Here is a 25,183-nt window from a genome sequence, read left to right as displayed (position 1 = left end):
ATGTTAGAACCCAAATCTCCTATGCCTTGAATGCTTTACTTCCCACCTCAGGAGTCACACTGTGTGATATTCCAATGGAAGAACCTGCGGCATCTCCCAGGGTTAAATTATCTCATCATACAGCAGATATGTGAACTCATGGCACCTATTAAGGCAATATAAAAGGAATAAGACTCTCCTTTCTATGTCATTTAAAATAAATAATATTGAGGCTTCCCTGGTGGCTCAGTGGTAAAGAATCCACCGGTCAGTGTCAGAGACATGGGTTTGATCCCTGATCTGGGAAGATCCCACATGCTGCAGAGCAACTATGCACCTATGCCACAACTACTGAGAGCCTGTGCTCTAGAGCCTGGGAGCTGCAACTACTGAGCCCACATGCCCTGGAGCACTGCTCCACAGCAAGAGAAGCCCCCGCAGAGAGAAGCCCGAGTGCTGCAGTGAAAAGGAGTCCCCTGCCCCAGCTAGAGAAAAGCCAGCACATCAACGAAGACCCAGCACGGCCAGAAATAAATAAATAAAATAAATAAAATTATTAAAAAAATAAAATCAATAACACAGAAATTTTGCTAAGAGATGAAAAAAATGTTTTGATAAAAGTTTCCATTGAACATACTCCTGGCAGTTTGCTTCTAAAAGAGGATTACTCACCTCCACCAACATGCTGAGCAGAGATTTCTTATTTTCTGCCCACAACGAAGGGAGCTGTGCTGCACTAGGAAAGTAGCAGCAACTTGTATACACTGTGATCTCCGGACAGTGGCCGTAGGTGACACTATAATCCTGGAATATAAGATTCACAAAGAAATGTAGGAAGATGAGTAAGCACAAGGAAGAATGGGGCTTTGTAATGCTCAAATGGGATGAATGGAATAAAAAGACAACTTGGCGGATGTAAACAAAGAATCTGTAAAGCATTTCACAGCAAATATAAATAAACCCCTTGGTATTATAATCAGTCACAAACACGTCTACTCCTAAGAGAATTCTTAAGACCAGGGTTATGTCTAATTCATTTTTACATCTCCAGTGCTTCCTACAGTGCCTGGTTGGTAGAGGGGTTGTTTTTATGGTTTGTTGAATAAATGAAAAGTACATGCAGAGTGTCAGCTTCCTTTTAAATCCTGGAACTTCATTGCTGTTACTGCTGTTTTCGAAGTTCTTAGAGGCAGGAGCACAAGTACTTACTCTCTGATACCTGCAACCTGGAGGCTCAAGCCTACCATACCGCAATATAGCAAATATTTAGGGAGGAACTACTTGTGTGGACAAGTTCCGAAACCTAACTTCCCACCTTCCCCCGACTACCAAAATTCTTCTTCCTGATTCAGTTCAGTTAATAACTCATTTTATCACACGGCTATGGAATCTTTTGTCTTTGATTTCTTGCTATCACCTAGAATTTGCCAACTCTGGTGAACTGCACCTCTGCAGTAGCTCTGAAACGTCATCCCTTGACCCCACCCCCATTGCCACTTTTCTAATCTCGGCCTTCATTGTTCTTGTCTAGGCTATTCTAAACCAGTCTCCCTGCACCACAGTCCCTCCTTCCTCCAAACCATCTTAACCCACTGTTAAGAGATTGATTTTTCCATAGCACAGCTCAGATCACGTCACCATATCCCTGTTCGAAAGCTCAATGGCTTACCATTCCTTACTAAAACAAAGCATTCAAAGCCTCAAACTCTCTTTCCATTCTTATCCTCTGTTGCTCTCCATTACGCCTCATATTCTAACTAACTTAGGCTGCTTCTCTTTAAAAAAAAATCTTTATTTTATATTGGAGTATAGCTGATTAACAATGTTGTGTTAGTTTCATGTATATAGGAGAGTGATTCAGTTCTACATATACATGTATCTTTTCTTTTACAAATTCTTTCCCCATTTAGATTATTAGAGAGTATTGAGCAGTGAAGTATTCACTTCACTGTATCAGAAAAGCCACCTTTTCTTTCATTCCATGTCCAGTACGTATTTACGATCCCATTCTCGCTGTATTCTATAAAACATACCTTCATGCTGCCCAGGTGACTGTGCCATTCTGCTCCACGCATTACTCCTCCTGGAATATTCTCATCTATAAAAGCATTGAGAAATGTAGTGTCAATAAGATCAGATAAGGCAAGTCCTTGTCCTCTCCCCAAACAGCAACAATAACAAAGGGTAGGGTAAATACCTACCTGATTTATTGGGGCAACTGGGCTGACCCATATGCATCGATGGATGGTTATTTGCATAAAGAGATGCCAGGTGCTTTAGAGTCTCTTTGTTTTCCACTGCAAAAAGAAAAATTCAGAAGTTAGCAGAGAAATCGAAAGGACTTTTCTCCCAGTTCAACTTTATGGACACAGAAATCACATTCCTTTCCTTTGAGTAAATCTTGTGCCTTGAGGAAGTTGATTAAGGAGTCATTATAATTAAGTACATGGTTCTGTTCACCCCAAATAGGGAAAGGAGTACATCAAGGCTATATATGGTCATCTTGCTTATTTAACTTATATGCAGAGTACATCATGAGACATGCTGGGCTGGAGGAAGCACAAGCTGGAATCAAGATTGCCAGGAGAAATATCAATCACCTCAGATATGCAGATGACACCACCCTTATGGCAGAAAGTGAAGAGGAACTGAAGAGCTTCTTGATGAAAGTAAAAGAGGAGAGTGAAAAAGCTGGCCTAAAACTCAACATTCAAAAAGCTAAGATCATGTCATCTGGTCCCATCAGTTCATGGCAAATAGGTAGGGAAACGATGGAAACAGTGACAGGCTTTATTTTCTTGGGCTCCAAAATCACTGCAGATGGTGACTGCAGCCATGAAATTAAAAGGTGCTTGCTCCTTGGAAGAAAAGTTATGACCAACCTAGATAGCATATTAAAAAGCAGAGACATTACTTTGCCAACAAAGGTACATCTAGTCAAAGATATGATTTTTCCAGTAGTCATGTATGGATGTGAGAGTTGGACTATAAAGAAAGCTGAGTGCTGAAGAATTGATGCTTTTGCACTGTGGTGTTGAAGAAGACTCTTGAGAGTCCCTTGGACTGCAAGGAGATCAAACCAGTCAATCCTAAAGGAAATCAGTCCTGAATATTCATTGGAAGAACTGATATTGAAGATGAAACTCCAATTCTCTGGCCACCTGATGTGAAGAACTGACTCATTGGAAAAGACCCTGATTCTGGGAAAGATTGAAGGTGGGAGGAGAAGGGGATGACAGAGGATGAGATGGTTAGATAGCATCACTGACTCAATGGTCATGAGTGTGAGCAAAATCTGGGAGTTGGTGACGGATAGGGAAGCCTGGTGTGCTGCAGTCCATGGGGTTGCAAAAAGCTGGATACAATTGAGTGACTGAACTACTCTAGTCTGTTCACCCCAGGATAATCTGACCAAGAAGAGAAGCAACTTTCTTATATTAAAAGGCACTGTGAGTTTAACAAGTCACTGCAGAAAAATACAAACCTATTTTGGTAAGTTTTACTACATTTGGAGGCAACTGTGGCCTAATTACAATATTCCTTGTAAGCCTGAAAATGTACTGAAAACGACACAAATTATCTCCACATACAATGGCCTCAGGTAGATTCAACAGGCAACTGTTTAACTCCCCACAAGGCGCAATCAGTCAGGCACAGTTTAAAGCAGGAGAGGGGAATTCAGTACCATTGCTTCCCTGATAGCTCAGTTAATAAAGAATCTGCTTGCAATGCAGGAGGACCCTGGTTCAATTCCTGGGTCAGGAATATCCACCGAATAAGGGAAAGACTACCCACTCCAGTATTCATGGGTTTCCCTTGTGGCTCTGCTGGTAAAGAATCTGTGTTGCGGGACAACCGTTCCAGTATTCTTGCCTGGAGAATTCCATGGACTATATATAGTCCATGGGCTTGCAAAGAGTCGGACACAACTGAGCAACTTTCACTTTCACTTTCCATGTTTGATTCAGTTCAGTCGCTCAGTCGTGTCCGACTCTTTGCGACCCCATGAACTGCAGCACTCCAGGTCTCCCTGTCCATCACCAACTCCTGGAGTTCACTCAAACTCACGTCCATTGAGTTGGTGATGCCATCCAGCCATCTCATCCTCTGTCGTCCCCTTCTCCTCCTGCCCCCAATCCCCCCCAGCATCAGAGTCTTTTCCAAAGAGTCAACTCTTCACACGACGTGGCCAAAGTACTAGAGTTTCAGCTTTAGCATCAGTCCTTCCAAAGAACACCCAGGGCTGATCTCCTTAAGAATGGACTGGTTGGATCTCCTTGCAGTCCAAGGGACTCTCAAGAGTCTTCTCCAACACCACAGTTCAAAAGCATCAATTCTTTGGCGCTCAGCTTTCTTCACAGTCCAACTCTTACACCCATACATGACCACTGGAAAAACCAAAGCCTTGACTAGACAGACCTTTGTTGACAAAGTAATGTCTCTGCTTTTGAATATGCTATCTAGGTTGGTCATAACTTTCCTTCCAAGGAATAAGCATCTTTTAATTTCATGGCTGCAGTTACCATCTGCAGTGATTTTGGAGCCCCCCAAAATAAAGTCTGACACTGTTTCCACTGTCTTCCCATACATTTCCCATGAAGTGGTGGGACCAGATGCCATGATCTTCGTTTTCTGAATGTTGAGCTTTAAGCCGACTTTTTCACTCTCCTCTTTCACTTTCATCAAGAGGCTTTTGAGTTCCTCTTCAGTTTCTGCCATAAGGGTGGTGTCATCTGCATATCTGAGGTGATTGATATTTCTCCCGGCAATCTTGATTCCAGCTTGTGCTTCTTCCAGCCCAGTGTTTCTCATGATGTACTCTGCATATAAGTTAAATAAGCAGGGTGACAATATACAGCCTTGACGTACACCTTTTCCTATTTGGAACCAGTCACATGATATGAATCTCTTGGGGCGAGCACTGTGTCTTATTCACTTTTGCATTTCCAATATCTACAGATATAATAACTGTTCCATAAAAGATTATGGAGTGAACTGAACAGGTGTGACAAGATGGCTACACTAAATAAAGCTAGGCTCCCTCCTACAAGGAACTGTTTGAACTGTTGAGGGGTGTACAGTCTTCTTAGGCTGGTTATTCATGCAGTGTGCTCAAAGACTCACCATTTTAAAAAGTTTCAGAAGGGACATTACATAACTGAAATTTGAAATTTCCTATCTAAGCTCAAATGCTATATATATGTAAAGTAACATTCTACATACCTGTTTGCACTGGCTTGTCATATGGGTATGTGACCAGCACGGAACCACCATCTAGAGCAACAGAAAGACTGAAGTCCTGTTTCTGAATCAAGTTTTCAATGATGGCTTTAGTCTCAGGTTGGGAGGCATTACCTAAAAAATAGAAAAGTCAAACATAAAATACCGAGTTTTAAAATTTTAGTATGAACAGCTAAGAAAATATTCCCTACTTGAACATAGTCAAAAGGTTAACTTACAAAATCTGTGAATACTTTATTACACCATAAGCCACTATCTCAAGAAAGAAAGATATATCCTAGGAGGCAGGTTATTTTGAGTTTTACATATTTTAGATAATGTTGAAAGGTCAATGACTCTTAGCAAGTTTAATAAAATTCTTACTGGAAACAAAAAGAGATAGATATATCCTCTCTTAGAAAATGATAACCTGTTTTTGAAAGAAAATAAGATTTTCAGAAATTTTCTGCAGCATTGTTTGCAAGAACAAAAAATTAGAACGAAATTAAATGTCCATCAGCAGGGAAATTGTTGAATAAATTAGAGTACTACCATACATTAATAGCATACTAAAATGCCATTAATAAGAATGTTAGAGATTTGTAAGTATTAAAATAGACCGATATCAGTGATGTATCCAGTAGAAAAAGTTGCAGAATATCTATAGCTGATGATCCTTATATTTAAGTAAATAAGAAACAGGCCCCTTCAAATCAACATACACATACATCGCGTGCATGTGTGTGTGTGTGTGTGTGTACACACATATATAAGTGAGTAGAGAGAGAGAATATCCATCTCTGTATGACTAGTGATGGAAACTTCTCCCCAATATTGGATTTCGAAGAAAAAACTTGAATTACCTTTGCAAATGAAAAACAAGGAAACCTGCAAAGTTTTCAAGATGTCTCTAATCATTTATACTGTACATCCTAGACAAAAAAGCACCCCTTACTCATTTAAATAACAGGATTAACCAATCTCCTAGCACAGAGAAATAAAATTATCTGCAAAGTACTTTAATGGCCTAAAAATAAGTCTTACTTGTGAAGTCTGTATCCAGGTCTTTGCCATGAGCATTTGTCTGTCCTGTCTTGGAAGTACAGTCTTTCTCTTGTGCTTTCTCTCGCCCATCTGGATTTAGAGAAGGGACAATCACAATTCTAGTCCTGTCAACCAACTAAAACAGAAACAGAAATAAATGGGTATATTAGCTCTATGTGAAATCAAAAGATACCTTGCCATGCCTCAAGCAGAAAGTCTTCATTATTTGTTTTAAACACAGATTTAAAAGGCAGAATTGAAAAATAAATAAAATTCTTTCTTGCTCCAAACAAATTTTAAAAAGAATCAAAAACTGTACAACTAATGTTCCTAGAGACCTCTCGATAACTTACATCAAGGGTTAAAAACCACTGTCTATACACTAAAATCCCCTGGAGGAGGAAATGGCAACCCACTCCAGTATTCTTGCCTGGAAAAATCCCATGGATAGAGAGGCCTGGCAGTCTACAGTCCATAAGGTTGCAAGAGAGTCAGACATGGCTGAAAACACACACACACAGGCTAAACTCAGCCTGATGCTTGTTATTGTAAATAAAGTTTTACTGGCACACAGTCTTGCCCATTCATATGGGCAAGTGGCAAGTTCTGCAGTGGCAGAGTTGAGCAGCTGCAACACAGAACGTCTGACCCACAGAGCCCCAAGTGTACATTATATGACCCTTTATAGAAAAGGTTTGCTGACCACTGGCTGGCTTAGGTCAATAATAATGGCAATATGGTATTTCCAGATTAAAAACTAGAAGATATAATGTTCTAGTTGACAAATATCAATGTACATCTGGAAACAATGAGACAGAAGAGTTGAAATCAGCATATCAAGGAAATATGGGGTAGGATATTTGTCTTATCCAAATAATTTCTCCTTCAGATGATCCATATCCATAGGTGTTAATACCTATATTTATGGCATGAACTTCTCATTTAATTTATCCTAAATATTTCTAATAGTGAATCAGAATAAGTGATCCCTGGTTTATTTGCTCTGGTAAAACAGTCAATAGCTTGAAGTATATTTGCAATCCTTTAATTAATTTATTCTAGAATCTTTCCCCTGAGGGAGATTTTCTTCCTAAAGTATATAAGTTTGGGCTTAACCACAGGTCTCTGGTTATGTATACGTTTCTTTGACGTCTCCAGACAATTCTGACACTTAGCTCAAAACAAATGGCAATCTAAAGCATTGTTGTTGTTTAGTTGCTTAGTTGTGTCTGACTCTTTTGCGACCTCATGGACTGTAGCCCACGAGTCTCCTCTGTCCGTGGGATTCTTCAGGCAAGAATACTGGAGTGGGTTGCCATTTCCTTCTCCAGGGGATCTCCCCACCTGAGATCAAACCTGTCTCTTGCATTGCAGGTGTATTATTTACCAATGAGCTACCTGGGAAACACAATCTAAAGCCTAATTAGACCAGTGAGGCAAAATCTTATAAACTAGGAGTTTTGAAATCCATGGTAGATGTACCTTTTATAACCATAAGATCAGTAGGTGGCAATTGTGGCCAAATAATAGGCTCAGTCGTGTCCGACTCTCTGCGACCCCATGGACTGTAGCCTACCGGCTCCTCCATCCATGGGATTTTCTGGGCAAAGGTACTGGAGTGGGTTGCCACTTCCTTCTCCAAACAGAATAATCTGAGGAGCTTTTAAAGGAATATTGATGCTTCTGGGGATGGAGCCCAGCCACTGAGATTTTTAAAAACTTCCCAGATTTTTCAATGTGTAGCCAGGGTTAAGAACCACTCTCCTAGGTAATCTCCTATTTTGAAACATCATCATCAACAAAATCTCTGAAAACAGGAAGAAGGCAATGGGATCTCCCTTTTTGAAAATCAAGCCTGATTTACGTTCACTTCACCTAATCCCACATCATGGGATCCTAATCGTGACATCAGTTCTTTCCAAATTTCTCTCAGTGGAGGCAGTAGAGTAAAACAGAATAGCATAGGCTTTACAGTGACACACACCTGGGCTTAAATCCCGGTTTTACCACTTAGCAGCTGTGTGACCTCCTGTAAGTTATCTAATATCTCTGCCTCGGTTTTCACATCTATTAAATGGAGATAACATAACTGCAGGGTTGAGGATTAAATTATGGTATATGTAAAGTATCTACAACATAGTGGGTATTAAACAAATACCACTTCCTTTTCCCTTTCCTAAGTTCTATACAGACAGTGCCAATTTGTGAATGTTCTAAACAGAGGCGTACTCTTTCCTTCCTTTCTCTAACACAACACAGAAACTAGGCTATATAAGCAGCCTAGCATATATAAGCAGCCTAGCGTATATAAGCAGCTTCTGGACCAGCAGTATAGTCTCTAGTCATGGATGACTGAAGTTGGGATGGCTGTTATCACTTTTTCTAAAATCTCTTAGCATCCAATACTTTTATCTTTATTACATGAAAAGAAAAACTATTTCTCTTCCACCTCATTTTTCAATATAGTACCCTAACTGTAAATAACTGGCAATGGAAGTCTCTCAAATTGGAATGTCTATCACTGTGAGTAAAGAATGGAAGGGTAACATAAAGGAACAGAGGACTGAATGCAAACCTTTATTATTTCTTTTCCTCTATGGCTCTTAATATATACAAAGAAACATAATAGACACTATTAACAACTATATACCAAGGTCCATTTTTAAAGAGTAAAGTTTATAATGATATTAGAAGTACCACTGTATAGAAATCTAACAGGAAATTAAATTTTTAAAAAACTGATGCCTTTGATATCAGTATACAATCAGTAAGTCACTGAGCTTTATCCTTTTAAAGCATGTCAAAACAGGTTATTCTCTTACTTGTGTAACAGCTGGGTTCTTTTTGTAGTTTAGACAGAGAAATTCTGCCAGAGCTAAAAGAAGTTCAGTTCCAACTGGAGCATTGCCATGGATACCAGCAACAAAACGAATCTTTGGTTCTTCAGGCTCAGATACATTGGGCTTATTGGAGATTTCAAGGGACCAAATGTGACGGTATTCAGCACTCTGTCCCAGACTGTCGAAAACCAGAATCAAAAAGTCAGTGAATAATCAAGTTACTTACCTGATTGCTGCCTTACTTGATTACTGTTAATGCTGCCTTACAGATTTTAAAAACAGAAATGAGAACAAAATTCGAAAAGTCCTAAAAAATCTTTGAAGAATAAATCTCTGTGTCAGAATACTTTAAGAAAATTAGGTTCCCTTGATCAAAGAAAGTCAAACAGATGTGAGATATTATCAGATTCAGGAATGACTATGATTGAGAACTGCATTCCTTCAAGCCCAGTCACTCCTCGATCATCTTCATGATGTTTACCCAATCTTCTAGAATCTATATTATTTCTTTAGTTAGCATATGTCTCTTAAGTTAACTCACTTAAATTTTTATTACTGAAATCTCTAAATATACACAAATGCATGAAATCTTACTTTTAAGATCTAAATGAATTTATGTGAATAAGACATTTTACATTTTAAATGCAGTACCAGAATCACAGCAAAACTAATTTTAAAGGCCTGCTTTCTCTAATAAAAAGAAAGACTTATTAAGAGTTAGATAGAAAAAAAATTGGCACTAAACTGAGGATTAATAGAATAGACAGAGCACTGTTTTCGCACGAAGGTATTTAATGACACTTAGTAACCGCTGGAGGGCCACCTAAAACTGTCTTGCGTCCCACCATGGGCAGATGTTGTACATTAGGAGGGGACTATTTAACAAAAAATGCATGCTCAATTGCATTTAAAGGTTAAAAAACTTCACTAAGTAAACGGAAAGCAAAACAATGTTCAATTTTTTAAATTTTAAAATAAGAAAGTCTTTAACCTCTATATGGCACTAAGATGGACCATATTAAAACATGACCTGGGCAGAAAAGTTCAAGAATCAGTTGAGGAAGAGAGGTAATTGGTATCTTCCAATGGAAGAGAGGTAATTTCAGTTCAGTTCAGTTCAGTTCAGTCGCTCAGTCGTGTCCGACTCTTTGTGACCCCATGAACTGCAGCACGCCAGGCCTCCCTGTCCATTACCAACTCCAGGAGTCCACCCAAACCCATGTCCATTGTGTCAGTGATGCCATCCAACCATCTTATCCTCTGTCGTTCCCTTCTCCTGCCCTCAATCTTTCCCAGCACCAGGGTCTTTTCTAGCCCTCTATAGGGCTAAGTCAGCTCTTCGCATCAGGTGGCCAAAGTATTGGAGCCTCAGCTTCAACATCAATCCTTCCAATGAACACCCAGGACTGATCTCCTTTAGGATGGACTGGTTGGATCTCCTTGCAGTCCAAGGGGCTCTCAAGAGTCTTCTCCAGCACCACAGGTAATTGGTAATTGCCAAAGTAAATATGTGCAATTTATGTGCAAAAGTAAAATCCTTTGTAATCACAAACATTATAAACCAGAATTTGAGAAACTAAATTTACTGGTAAAATTAAAAGAAACAGTGAAGGAAAAAAAGTGAAAAGTAGATAATGTTCATTTGGTTTGGAGTAGAGACTTGTTACTCTCAGGGCGAAATGCAAAGGAAAGACCCTACAATAGGCAAACAATAGGGATCAACAGATTAAGGAAATAATTTTGAAACAGTGAAAGTGAAGCAGAGAAGCACAATGAAATGAAGGGAAAAGTTATCTCAGTCACCAGTTTCACATAAGCCAGTACTGCATGTGTTCTCAGAACCCTTAATCACATGAGCCCCTAAGGCTTCAGGGAACAGTAACTGTGAGCAGAGACTAAAGTAGAGAAAATGACAGCCAATCAAACTTCATTTTCTAATTTGAAGAAAAGGTTAAACATTATTCCTGACAAGTGAGCTCATAGTTCTAAACCTATCCCTTGCCCCTAGCAAAATAAAACTAACTAGTATTTACTCAGAACATAAAATCTGCAGCTGAGAAGTGGAAAGGGTTTTGAAATCAAAGTAATCATTAGAAAGAGTGGTTTTACATTTTCTGGAGGTACAGGCCACACATTACTGAACTAACAAGTAGCTCTGCTCCAGTGTTTCTTGTAAAAGTTTCCAAGATTCATTGCTAGAAAGATCTCCAAGCAAATATCTGTTTCAAAATAAGTTAACGCCAACTCTATACATTCAACCCAAATATTTCTAAATGAATTACAAGAACCATTTAATATGGTTTATGCTGAATGTAACCTCTGTAAAAAGAATAAAGGAAGGAAGGAAGGAGAAAGAAAGGGGGAAAAAAAGTCAGTAAGAAGGTGACACTTACTTGGTAAGATTTGTAATAAGTGGATAGTTCATCACAAGCCCTCTCAGAAACTCTGACAAGTCCTTGTATGAATGGTAACGATAAAGAGCCAGATTTGAGGAGGAGCGTAACATGAGGCGTTCTAAACCATTCTCAGCTGAAAGGTCTTTAATTAAAGCTTCAAACTCTTTAGTGGTCGGATCGCTGACATCATCAGTATTGGTACTGTCCCCCTTGCCTTTCTTTGATTCATTGTTTGAATCTGTTGAAGATCGGACAAGTGTGAAGTTGACCTGAACAGCACCTTCACTCTTTACGGTCACATTCTTGGTGACCGGGTTATACCTGCAATAAAGTAGACAGATCAGGGTCACACATTTGCAGCTGGAATACCCAAGCCCTGGCAAGACAGGGCAACTCAAGGTTGCTTAGCCTCTATAGGGCTTTACGGCAATAATCTTCCAGAATAGAGCGGTTTCTTTCATCCTCAAGCACTCAATTTCAGAGCATTCAGTAACTCACCCTCGGGCAGATGCGGTGATTTTATAAGTTCCTGGAACCAAGAGACGCCAGTAATCTCCATTTTTGTAAGTAGTTACTGGGTGATTAATTTCAGCAACACTAATGGTGGCATTTAATATACCTCTGCCATCTGTGGCATCTAGGACGAATCCTTTGACACCCTGATGGACCTGAATAAAGCACAAGGATATCCAGATTTTACTGATAAAGATTATCATCTAGATATTTTGGGAGTTCACATCCAACATAACAGGTTCTTAAATAATGTAAATGTGTGGAACAAACAGGAATTCAGGACTTCACAGTAAAGCTAAATGTAACCATCCATTAAATAAAACATTTTATTTTCTGAAAGGCTAATTTTTCATAAGCTATATTTGTCTTTACCATGAGGAATATAAACAACTGTTTAAACTCCAGCACCAATTTCAGAATATAGGACATTCAATAAGAAAACTGACCTGACTGCTTTAAAAAGGAAATGTCATTTAAAAAAATGATCTAGAGGACTACTCTAGATCAAAGAGACTAAAGAGATATAATAATCAAACCAAATGCAACGCATGAATCTTGACAAGATTGTGGTTCTAACATACAGCTACAGAAAGACATTTTGAGGACAATAAGAAGGAAATTTGAATGTGGACAAAGTATCAGGCAGTACAGGGAGTTAGTGTTAATTTCCTCAGGTGCTCGCTCTCTGCTCTGCTCAGTCATTTCAGTCGTGTCTGACTCTCTTGAGACCCTATGGAGTGTAACCCACCAGGCTCCTCTGTCCACGGGATTTTCCTGGCAAGAATACTAGAGTGGGTAGCCATGCTCTCTCCTCCAGGGGATCTTCCCAAACCCAGGGATCGAACCTGTATCTCTTGCATCTCCTGCACTGGAGGTGGATTCTTTACCATTAGTGCCACCTGGGAAGCCCTTTTCTTAGGTGAGATAATAGCAATTGGATATGTCAGGTAGGAGAATTAACTCTATTTTTTAGACTACTTTTAAATATTCTGAAATACTTAGGGATAAATATCATAACACCTGCAATTTATACTGAAATAGTTCAGCAAAAGTATGTGTATGTGTATATACGTGTGTGTATATAAAAAATACAAATGTAGCAAATGGAAAAACTGTTAAACCTAGGTAAAAGAAGAGTAGTATTTGTTGTGTTAGTCTTATACTTTTTCCTAATGTTTAAAAAATTTCAGAATAAAGCGTTCTAAGATATTAGTATGTAAAGTGAAAATCACTCAGTCGTGTCCGACTCTTTGGGATCCTCCAGGCCAGAATACTGGAGTGGGTAGACTTTCCCTTCTCCAGGGGATTCTTCCAAACCCAGGGATTGAACCCAGGTCTCCCACATTGCAGGCAGATTTTTTACCAGCTGAGCCACAGGGAAACCCAAGAATACTGGCATGGGAAGCCTATCCGTTCTCCAGTGGATCCTCCTGATCCAGGAATCGAAGCGGGGTCTCCTGCATTGCAGGCAGATTCTTTACCAACTGAGCTATCAGAGAAGCCCATCAGTATATAAACTCACACCCTTTATACCACTTTACTCAGAAAAGTACTGGCACAAAGGAGTACTCAGATTATCCTAATAATTTTCATCATTATTAGCATATTTTTACAGTCTTTACCTATTGACTACCGTGCACATCCAAACAAAAGAAAACTAATCATTTCACAGTAAATCTATGGCAAAAGGAAAAAAACAACAACACACATTTACCCCATAGCCCATCTTTTGCTTCCTTAGTCACTCAGTTGAACCTGGCCCTTTGTGAGCCCATGGACTGTAGCCCACCAGGATTCTCTGTTCATAGGATTTTCCACGCAAGAATACTGAGTGGGTTCCATTTCCTTCTCCAGGGGATCTTCCCCACCCAGGGACCAAACCTGGGTCTCCTGCATTGCAGGCAGATTCTTTACCAACTAAGCCACCAGGGAAGCCTAAAATGCTGAGCTTGCTTATCACTTGACAAAATTTTAGGTGTGTATCCAATTTATATTAGCCTTTTATAAGGACAGGGTAAAAAGTGACACTATCCATTAAGTGTAAAACATCATCACTACATCATTTAATCATTTCGAACTTTTCTCCACACATAAAAATAAACTTATTTACATCCATAAATCTCCTAAATAAATTTACTAAAACCTGAATAGGTCAAACTGGAATTCCAATGAGGTGTATTCCAAAATCAATGCATGAAAACCACATGTACACACAAAAATCTTGCTCTTGGGAGAAATTTCCAATGTCACTCCTGAATAGTCACCTGTTTCATAAACTGGATTAGGGATCTTCGATTCTGTGCCCAAAATTTTGGCAGGTCTTTCTCAAATGGGTATTTCACACAACCTAGTTCAATAGTCACTTCAAAGCAATTTGTTTGCAAATAGTTCCAGTCCTGCATACCACCTGAAGGATAAAAACTTTAAATTAGTTACTCTGAAGAAGTTCTAACTAGCTCAGATCCCAAATGGTAAGCAACATTCCTAGTAAAAAGTCAAATTCGTTCTTTTATCAGCGTAGTTGAACACCAATAATGTGTTCATGTAAGAGCGCTTCTATGCTTGTGGTACAGGTAAAAAACATCTGTACTTTCATGTTCAGAAAGAATTCAAGTGTAGCTCACACTCTTCCAATTAGCACATCTAAATGTTCTTTATAATAGCCAGAGAGAAAATATAACATTTTCATCAAGTACAATAATTTTACTCAAAATTCAAAGTGCACCAAATATAAAAAATTGTTGAAAAACTAATTTGAATGTTTTAAACTAATTATAAAATATTTTTAAAAGAATGATTATTTCTCAAAACTAAAAACTCAGTAACAAGCAGTACCATTGGGAGGACAGAAAAGCCATCAAGTCGCATGGCCTTGATATAAAGAATGTTTTACCTGGGACATTGTACCAGCTGGCTCCATTTGTTATTCCATGAGGAAAATACTCATTAGGGTACATATTCTTACAAGGTCTACCTTGAAACATCTGCGAGTTTTCCTTAAAAAAAAAAAAAAAATCTTTACTTGTATTTGTTTGTATCTGCATCAAAAAAACATGAGGGGGATAAGGAAAGATAATAAGAGTGGTTACCAATAAGGTATGTGTTGGGGTGGATGGAGTCATGGAAGCAGAGACTTTTCAATGTTTAGCTTTCTGTGCCACTTTGATTTTTTACTATATGGATTTAATACCTACTTTTTAAAACCAAAATTAAACAGTTTATGCCCTGTTAAAAAAAAAAAACTGAAGACTTCATTTATTACTTGTATTTACAAGTAATATAAAAATCCAACACAATCCCTCTCACAAGCAAAACCAAACTGTTCATATTCATACTTTCATTTCATGATCTCAAGAGGCTTAAAGTCCCTAAAAGGTAGTTCACAAACGAGGACAGGTAAGCATCTTTCTCTGACTTGTTAGGGGCCGAGGCAGCCCTTCTGTTCTTTGGAGTTATTTTATTCTGCTACAACTGGTTGCACCTTTTTCTTCCCTAAAGACAATACCCTGCTCCTTGAAACAGTTTGTGTCTGTGTGTTCTCAGTCTCCAGCAGTGTCTGGCACAGCATGTGTGCAATTGTTTGCTCAATACAGAGTAAAAAAAAAAATTCTATAGAGGCACAAATAAACACTATTGAAAGCTAGAGGAGAGAAAGATTATTTCTGACTAGAGTTACAGGGGAATTTTCCTGAAGAAATTGAGCTCTGGAAGATGGTCAAAACTTCACCTCTCTCTTTTGTAAACAGAAAATAAAAAGTACAGAAAAGTATAAAGAGAGAAATAATTTTTTATTTTCCCACCACTGAGAATTAACCATTTAACTTTAAAATATACAAAATAATCCCCTTTCATAAACTTAACATACCATTTACAGGCTTACCATTTATACCACTCTACTATCAAATGAAAGCTATTACTTTAGATTACTGGAATATTTATGTACATGTTGTATATGTGTTCAAAGGGAGAAGACAAGAGAGTTAAAGTTTAAAATAGGCTTCTTTGAGGTGGCACTTGCAGGTGAAACAGTGTAGGTGGAAGATGGATGACAAGAAACTGAGGCATGAGAGAACAATAAGGAAGTGGAGAGAAGTGGAAACTATTCAGGTTTCTTATTCTTCTTTTGAACTAATCTTAGACTTGTAGAAATGTTGCAAAAATAGTACTGAGTTTTATACATCTTTGATCAAGTATTTCCTATGTTAGCATTTTATATAATCATAGCACATTGATCAAAACAAAAAAACCTAATTCAGTTGTGTCCGACTCTTTGCAACCCCATGGACTGTAGCCCATCAGGCTTCTCTGTCCTTGGGGATTCTCCAGGCAAGAATACTGGAGTGAGTTGCCATGCCCTCCTCCAGGGAATCTTCCCAACCCAGGGATTGAACCTAGGTCTCCCATATTACATGCAGATTCTTTACTGTCTGAGCCACCAGGGAAGCCCTAATATTGGCATGATACTATTAACTAAAATAACCTACATTTTATTCAAATACCACTAGTGTTCCACTAATGCCTGCCTGAAATTTTCTCTTCCCTTGATATCTGTCACATTGTATAGCTCTGTTTTTTCACTTTCACTTAACTGAATTAAAATTAAATTTCATTATACTCAAAATATAATAAAAGTTATTGTAGAAAATTAGAAAATTGAGGCAAGCAAAAAATATAAAGCCAGAAATCACCAGTCACTTCCTATTTTGACATATAACATTTGACCATTTTTTGACCCTTTTCTCTTTTCTCTTCACTAATTGTCAAAGGGCAGGCACTTCTTCCTTTCTTTTTGCTTTTCTTCTCTCCCAGAAGCTATGTGTTTGGAAGATTTTCCTTTAAATCCACCTGCCCTTTTAAATTGTGATTATCCCTTTAAATATACCAGATCCTTTAATTTGTATGTACTTTGAAACCTCCTCCATGTATTCCACTGCTTTCACCTGCCCAGTTATTATGTTAGTATTTTCAGATTTATGTTTCAGATTAAGGGCACATTCACTGCTTGGTGGTCATTCTGAATCATCTCAATGCCTACCTTTCCTTAAACTTCCCTCTTTTGTCTTTATTGATTTTTGGAAGGCTTTACGCTAATTTGAAATAAATCATACAAAGAAAGACAAATACTGTATGATGTGACTTAAATGTGGAATTTAAAAAAATACAACAAATTAGTGAACATAACAAAACAGACTTAGAGATACAGAGAACAAACCAGTGATTATCAGTGGGGAGAGGAAAAGGGAGGGGCAATACAGGAGTAGGGGATTAAGAGGTACAAACTACCATATATAAAGTAAGCTACAAGGATATACTGAATAACACAGGGAAATAGCTGATATTTTATAATGACTATAAATGGAGTACAATCCTTAAAAATTGTGAATCACTATATTATACACCTGTAACATAATATTACACATATGTACTTCAATTTTTAAAAAATTAGGAGAAAAAATGAAGAATATGAGTAAAACAAACAATAATTGAGAAGACAGAATTGGAATGAATGCATGTCAGATTATTCACAGTTCTGCTTTAGTTCAAGGCAAAGTGATCTACAGAGAGAAAGACAAACAAAGCTGGGATTAGAAGGCTCAAGTAGACGATAAATGCTCAGAATCACCATAGCGGGAAATGAGCCAAGGAGTCAAGCTGCTTGCTGGGGAGAACCGAGGGCTAGGCTGAAGTTAAAGTGCACTATATATACATATTGTAGTCAACTGCCATAACTGTGTGACTTTTCTGGGATGTATCAGAGAGATGACTATAATTAATAAGGGTTGGCCATTGGCAAGGCAGATATGTCAAAAGGGCATAAAAGACCCTAAGATGCATCACTGAAAGGTATGTCCATGGGTCTAGGCTGGGTAGAAAAGAAACCAAATCAAAAGGGTTAAAGATCAAAGAAAATAAAAAGAGGCTAAGGAATGTAAAGTTACAAAGAGGGTGAAAAGTGGAACGATAATAATGGGCAGAATGTGATGGGGATACGTATAAAATTTTATCTCTTAGTTTCTACTTTGATGATTTGGAAGTTTTCTCATTAAAAAAAAATCATTCCAGGTATATCCCTCTAAAATGGCATATCCAAACAGAAGACAACTATACTTTAAAGTGAAATAAGATACATACTCCCTGTTAGAAACTCTGAACAATCTCACAAGTTCACCTTGTATAGAATGAGGGAATGGGAAAAGTAGAATGACAGAAGGGTCTGAGTAGAGAGTGCAGAACTGCAGTAATAAGTTTCATTTATCAATGACCAATAACATCACAGACTGAGTCAGTAGTAAGACCAAAACCAGAAACTAACAAGCCTAGTTCCCAAGCCTCAACTTTTAACATGTTTTGTAATAACAATTTTTGAAATAAAATTACACACAACATTTCTGATTATGAAAGTAACATATATGCATTATAGGAAGTTTACAAAATACAGAAATTTCTACCTGCTCCCTGTAGTATGTTATTCAGTTCAGTTCAGTTCAGTCCAGTCACTCAGTCGTGCCCAACTCTTTGCGACCCCATGAATCGCAGCACACCAGGCCTCCCTGTCCATCACCAACTCCTGGAGTTCACTCAGACTCACGTCCATCGAATCAGTGATGCCATCCAGCCATCTCATCCTCTGTCGTCCCCTTCTCCTCCTGCCCCTAATCCCTCCCAGCATCAGACTCTTTTCCAATGAGTCAACTCTTCGCATGAGGTAGCCAAAGTACTGGAGTTTCAGTTTTAGCATCGTTCCTTCCAAAGAAATCCCAGGGCTGATCTCCTTCAGAATGGACTGGTTGGATCTCCTTGCAGTCCAAGGGACTCTCAAGAGTCTTCTCCAACACCACAGGTCAAAAGCATCAATTCTTTGGCGCTCAGCCTTCTTCACAGTCCAACTCTCACATCCATACATGACCACAGGAAAAACCATAGCCTTGACTAGATGGACCTTAGTCAGCAAAGTAATGTCTCTGCTTTTGAATGTGCTATCTAGGTTGGTCATAACTTTTCTTCCAAGGAATAAGCATCTTTTAATTTCATGGCTGCAATCACCATCTGCAGTGATTTTGGAGCCCCCCAAAATAAAGTCTGACACTGTTTCCACTGTTTCCCCATCTATTTGCCATGAAGTGATGGGACCAGATGCCATGATCTTCGTTTTCTGAATGTTGAGCTTGAAGCCAACTTTTTCACTCTCCTCTTTCACTTTCATCAAGAGGCTTTTTAGTTTCTCTTCACTTTCTGCCATAAGGGTGGTGTCATCTGCATATCTGAAATTATTGATATTTTCTCCTGGCAATCTTGATTCCAACTTGTGTTTCTTCCAGTCCAGCATTTCTCATGATGTACTCTGCATATAAGTTAAATAAGCAGGGTGACAATATACAACCTTGACGTATTCCTTTTCCTATTTGGAACCAGTCTGTTGTTCCATGTCCAGTTCTAACTGTTGCCTCCTGACCTACATACAGATTTCTCAAGAGGCAGGTCAGGTGGTCTGGTATTCCCATCTCTTTCAGAATTTTCCACAGTTTACTGTGATCCACACAGTCAAAGGCTTTGGCATAGTCAATAAAGCAGAAATAGATGTTTTTCTGGAACTCTCTTGCTTTTTCCATGATCCAGCGGATGTTGGCAATTTGATCTCTGGTTCCTCTGCCTTTTCTAAAACCATCTTGAACGTCAGGAAGTTCACGGTTCATGTATTGCTGAAGCCTGGCTTGGAGAATTTTGAGCATTACTTTACTAGCATGTGAGATGAGTGCAATTGTGTGGTAGTTTGAGCATTCTTTGGCATTGCCTTTCCTTGCGATTGGAATGAAAATTGACTCCTAGGTGCATAAATACCTTAGACTATATGTTGTCAACTTTTTTCCTGTAAAGAGCCAGACGGTAAAAATTTTGGGTTTTACAGACTCAAAAGGTTCTGTTGCAATGACTTGATTCTGCCCCCTGCATCTATTGAGATGACTGTAGTGTTTGTCTTCTTTAGTCTGTGAATGTGGTGAATTACACTGACTTATATTCAAATGTTGACTGAGAAAGCAGCAACAGACAATATTTTAAAGAATGGATGTGGCTGTGTGTCAATAAAACTTTATTTACAAGAACAGGTGGTAGGTTGGATTTTGTCCTAGAGCTGTACCTTGTCAACCCCACCTTAGACTACTTCACGAGATTTATAGTTAAGTATTTGCCAAATGAAATAAACTAGCAGTTTGTTTAGTTTATTACATTCCAAGTACTGTATTAAAAGCTATAGATGAAAAGACATTACCTGAGCTTAAAAGCTAATGAGGAAACGCGCTAAGTACATTTAGACGAGACTGGGAGTGTTCAGGGTGGTATGGCTGTAGACCACATGCAGCACATTTAAAAGTGAGGTGGGAAACAAAGAAGAAAGAGAAGTAAAGTAGTCTGCAAGGAAAAAAGGAAGGCTTAACAGAGAAGAAAGCACTTGACCTGAGACTTGTAGGGCTTTGTCTTAATGCATCCTTTAATGAAAAATTAATTTTTATAACATTTTACGTTTGAGCACAAGCCTACCTTGGAATAAGAAAGTGCTATTTGTTGAAACACAGCATCATCTGGTGATTTACTATACATGGCAACGCCTTGTTCATCATCATCAAAAGGGTAGTTAACCACCAAAGTACCTATAAGGGAAATGAGGAAAATGTGTTATTTTTTGCAAGATGGAGCATTAACAGAAAGTAAGCTTTTCACAATACTGCCAGGGACAGGACACCAATACAATTTTCTAAGACTAATTTCCTCAATAGAAATGAAAAAGTTGCTAACTTCCTTGGGAGAAAATCAAAGTAGATAAATAAAATATTAAACAGCTGTACATGACACTTAAAGGCTGCATTAACTGGAAAGGTCTTGGGAGTTCACCTGAACTCACAGGCATAATTTACACATTAGAACTGAAATCAGAAGTATACAGGCTTAATTAAACAATTTCACTTTTGTAATACTAAGGATCAGATTTTTTTTTTTTTGGTAAATTCAGACATTTATAAGCTCAAAGAATTTTAAAATAAGAAAGAACTCTTGAAGTCCAATTAACCCACTCTCTTCATTTTGTAGATATGGAGTCTAAATTGGAGATGCTAAACAACTTATGTTATGGATAGGAGAACTAGTCCCGACCTTCACCCAGAAACAAATGCTAAAAATTTCTTTTATGTTCATGTTATAAATTTGTCAACTGGAGTTATATCATATGGTTTTTTTCATGACCTAAAGTACAGAGAGTGTGTTTTAAAACATATAGAAAGGATGTCAACTTCCTTCATGGTACCCATAGTAAATGAAGCAATTAAGATGCTTCTCTGGCAGGAGCCCTGAGCCTCCTCCCCAACCATAGAATCAAATCCCTTATCTTCCTGTTATTCACATCAGTTTCATTTGTCCATGTGTTCATTTATTCTGCCTTCATTAGGCCATTCATTTTGCCTTTTTGTCATGCCACTTCCTGCACGTGGAAGTGAAGGAACATACTCAACTTGAATCCAGATGAAGTAATACTGTGGTAACGAATAGCAGCAAACATTCATCTGTTTAAAAAAATTTTCTTTAAGAAACAAGCATGAACACTCATTTTATTTCTCAAAACAGTTCTAATAAGGTAAGTGTACTTCAACATTTGTTTTTAGACAAATTACTCCAAAAAATTCTTTAAATTTCACCCTGAGGTGATGACTCAGGTTTAAAAATTACAACTTAAAAAAGTCAACTTATACTTAATATTGCCTTTCAAATGGTTAATTTTCTAAGGCCAAAAAAATGTCATAAAAGACTTAGGATATTTCTATAAAAGTTTATTTTAAAAAAATTAGTATCAACACAGAAAGCATGAGCTTTTTAAAAAATTTACAAAAATATAAATTTGATTTCATCAATATTAAGAAAAGTGTGCATCAGAGGTCATTAAGAAAGTTAAAATATAGCCTATAGAATGGGAGAAAATATGTGCAAATAAGCAATGTGATAAGGGTCTAGAGCCCAGACTATGTCAAGAAATCCTGCAACTCAACAAAAAGATGAAAAACCCAATTAAAAATGGGTGAAAGACTTGAACTGGAATTTCTCTAGATAAGATACACAAATTACCAAGAAGCACACAAGAACATGCTCAATATCATTAGTCATCAGGGAAATACAAATCTAAATTTCAGTAAGATATCACCTTTCAGCCACTAAAATGGCTGCAATCAAAAAAACACAAATTAACAAGGTAAGTAAGGATGTGGCAAAACTAGAACCCTCATATATTGCTGATAGGAACATAAAATGGTTCTGCTACTGTGGAGTAGTTTGGCAGTTCATCAAGAAGCTAAACATGTTGGCATTTCCATCAAAAAGCCAAACATAGGTTAACCTCAAAGAACTGAAAACAGGGACTCAGATATTGTATGCCAATGTGCACAGTAGTAGTATTTGTAACAGTGAAAAATAAAAATGATCCATCAACAGATATGTAGATAAACAAATTATGGTATATACCTACAATGGAATATTATTCAGTCATAAAAAGAAATGAAGTATGAATACATGCTGCAATGAGAATGATCTTTGAAAACATTATGCCAAGTGAAAGGAGACAGACACAAAGGGTCATATATTGTATGATTTAATTCTTATGAAATACCCAAAATAGGCAAGTCCATAGAGACAGAATGTGGATTGGTGGTTACCAAGGGCTTGTGGGGCATGGGGATAGAACAACTGCTTCATGGGTAAGGGATTTCCTTTTGGGGAGATGAAAATGTTTTCTAACAAAATAGAGGTGGTTATGGCACAACATTGTGAATGCACTAAATGTCACTGAATTATTTACTTTAACACGGTTAATGTGATATGAATTTCATCCAAATAAAAATTAACATAAAATTTACAAAAGGAAATCTTACTTTTCTCTAAATTCTTTCAAAATCCTTCTAAATTGTTAAGTTGGCAGCAAAGAATTCCTCTGTTAAATTATTTGCCAGGATTTCAAAACTCATTTAAAGATTTTAAAGATGAGAAAATGAAATATGTCATGGAAAGAAACGTATCTACATGATTAAAGATGTATCCCTACCATCCCAAGGTCTTGATACCACATGTGTATATATGTAAATTATTCTCACTGGAATGTAACTAGAATTATGTTTTCAGATTTAGTCAACATGACACTTGAAAAAAAAAACAAAACATGACATGATGTATTCTGAGAATATTTTTAAAAGCTCAAAACAAAAAATATTTTCTGTCACACATGGTATACAATCAATAAAGTAAGAAAAAAGCAAAAAAAAAAATTGCTAACCAGGTTGTAACTTCATAATTCCTATTTGGGTCTTTGAGAATTGTCCATGATTACCAGGAAATGGCAACCCACTCCAGTGTTCTTGCCTGGAGAATCCCAGGGACAGGGGAGCCTGGTGGGCTGCCATCTATGGGGTCGCACAGAGTTGAACACGACTGAAGTGACTTAGCAACTTAGCAGTAGCAACCAGTTATAAAAGACTTTTATCCTACTATTGGCAAACTTTCAAAGCCATTTTGGGGGAATCTTGATTTACTTCTTAAATACAAATATCCTTAAACATATATTGTCATTTCTAAAAAGTCAAGTTAATCTATACACCATCAAATCTCAACTGGTATTTTCTTGTATAGTCTAACAAATATTGACAGTAAATTTCTTACCAATTGCCCCTGGTGTTAATACTTTCATTCTTTTTTTTTTAATTTACTGAGATATAATTCACAAACTGTACAATCCATCCATGTAAAGTATAAAATTCAATGTTGTTCCATATATTCACAGGGTTGTACAACCACCCCTACTATCTAGTTATAGACCATTTCATTACTTAAAAAAAACAAAAACAAAATCCACACCCATTAGCAGTGACCCCTTCTCTCCCACCTCTAATCTATTTTCTGTCTCTATGGGTTTGCCTATTTCTGAGTATTTCATTAAAATGTAATCATATAATATATGGTTTCTTATGATTGAATTCTATCACTTAGCATGTTTTCAAGGCTCATTTATGTTGTAGCATGCATCAGTACTTTATTCCTTTTCACTGCCAAATAATATTCAATTGTATAGCATATTTCATTTAATCGTCAATAAGTCAACATTTGGGTTATTTATATTTTGGTGATTATGAGTACTGCTATTATGAACATCCACATACAAGTTTACATGTAGACATAAGTTTTCGGGTCTCTTGGGTATTGACACTTATTTACACAACCATAGTTGGACACTGTAATGATTTTTAATCTTGACCTCTCATCCTATCCAACTGATAAATTCCAGCTGAATTATATGGAAGTGTATAAACTCAGGTACTACATAACAGTGAGGTCCCTGTGTTGCAGACAAATACACAGCAGATGAAAGACAAGAGAATGTCAAAATCTAAACCTACATAAAAGGGCTTATTAAACTTTAGGGAGAAGTAGAACTAAACATTGGGATCTGTTGGGGTTTAATTTTTATGAATGACAAAGAACATGTTACCAAATTCCCAGGAAAAGAGATAAATACAAAACATGTTTGAGGGATAAACATAAACCACTTGAAGAACTAGGTGAGAGAGAAATGGAGGAAGGGAGAAGGAGGAAAAGGGAAGCAGGGAGAGAGTGAGAGCCAGAAAGAGGAAAGGGGCGGGGGTGACGGAAAGAGGGAGTACAGAGGAGTATGGGGACAGGGGAGGGGGCGGCAGGGGAAAACAGCCAGGAAACTGGCGTAAGATGTAATGAGAAAAGACCTTTGTTGTTGTCTGCCATAAAAGCAATAACAGGATGCCCACTTTAATAGAGCCTAAGACAATCAACACATAAAATTCCACCAGGATTTTCAAATGCTCTCAACAAGAATTAATTAGTGGAATATCAAACTGCTGTTACCTCCATGCAGGTTTGCTGATAGCACAAATGGATAGGTCTTCATCCAGCTCATTACAGCAATAGTTTCTGGTTGGGTGGGCTCTGTGATCTGAAAGAACTGGTCTGGGAAATTCCGGTTCAGGTCAAAGTTGTTGCTGTTGTTTCTGCCGATTACACTTACTAGATCTCCTGTATGATAAAAGATTCAAATGTAAGCTATATTTCACTTACATTTTAATCCAGCACAAATGACTTCAGCTATCTTAACTCAAAGCTAAGTGTGAACACATCAGGCTTCACTATGAT

General features: G+C 37.7%; 1 protein-coding gene across 1 annotated transcript in view; it reads right to left on the bottom strand.

Moving 5' to 3' along the window:
• The window catches only part of CPD (carboxypeptidase D), a 71,449-nt gene that overhangs the window by 7,828 nt on the left and 38,438 nt on the right, over window positions 1-25,183 (bottom strand). The window contains exons 7-18 of the mRNA XM_068975994.1: window positions 24,899-25,066; window positions 20,531-20,640; window positions 14,886-14,988; window positions 14,257-14,399; window positions 11,978-12,147; window positions 11,477-11,800; window positions 9,066-9,261; window positions 6,244-6,379; window positions 5,203-5,334; window positions 2,181-2,276; window positions 2,013-2,077; window positions 652-783 (exon numbers count right to left, since the gene is read on the bottom strand). Coding sequence (XP_068832095.1) covers window positions 652-783; window positions 2,013-2,077; window positions 2,181-2,276; window positions 5,203-5,334; window positions 6,244-6,379; window positions 9,066-9,261; window positions 11,477-11,800; window positions 11,978-12,147; window positions 14,257-14,399; window positions 14,886-14,988; window positions 20,531-20,640; window positions 24,899-25,066 — 1,775 coding nt within the window. The remainder of the gene's footprint in view (window positions 1-651; window positions 784-2,012; window positions 2,078-2,180; window positions 2,277-5,202; window positions 5,335-6,243; window positions 6,380-9,065; window positions 9,262-11,476; window positions 11,801-11,977; window positions 12,148-14,256; window positions 14,400-14,885; window positions 14,989-20,530; window positions 20,641-24,898; window positions 25,067-25,183) is intronic.

Source organism: Capricornis sumatraensis, chromosome 8, assembly GCF_032405125.1.
Source record: "Capricornis sumatraensis isolate serow.1 chromosome 8, serow.2, whole genome shotgun sequence".
NCBI lineage: Eukaryota > Metazoa > Chordata > Mammalia > Artiodactyla > Bovidae > Capricornis > Capricornis sumatraensis.
Note: the sequence above shows the minus strand (reverse complement) of the source record. Positions and strands in the feature narration are given on the sequence as shown.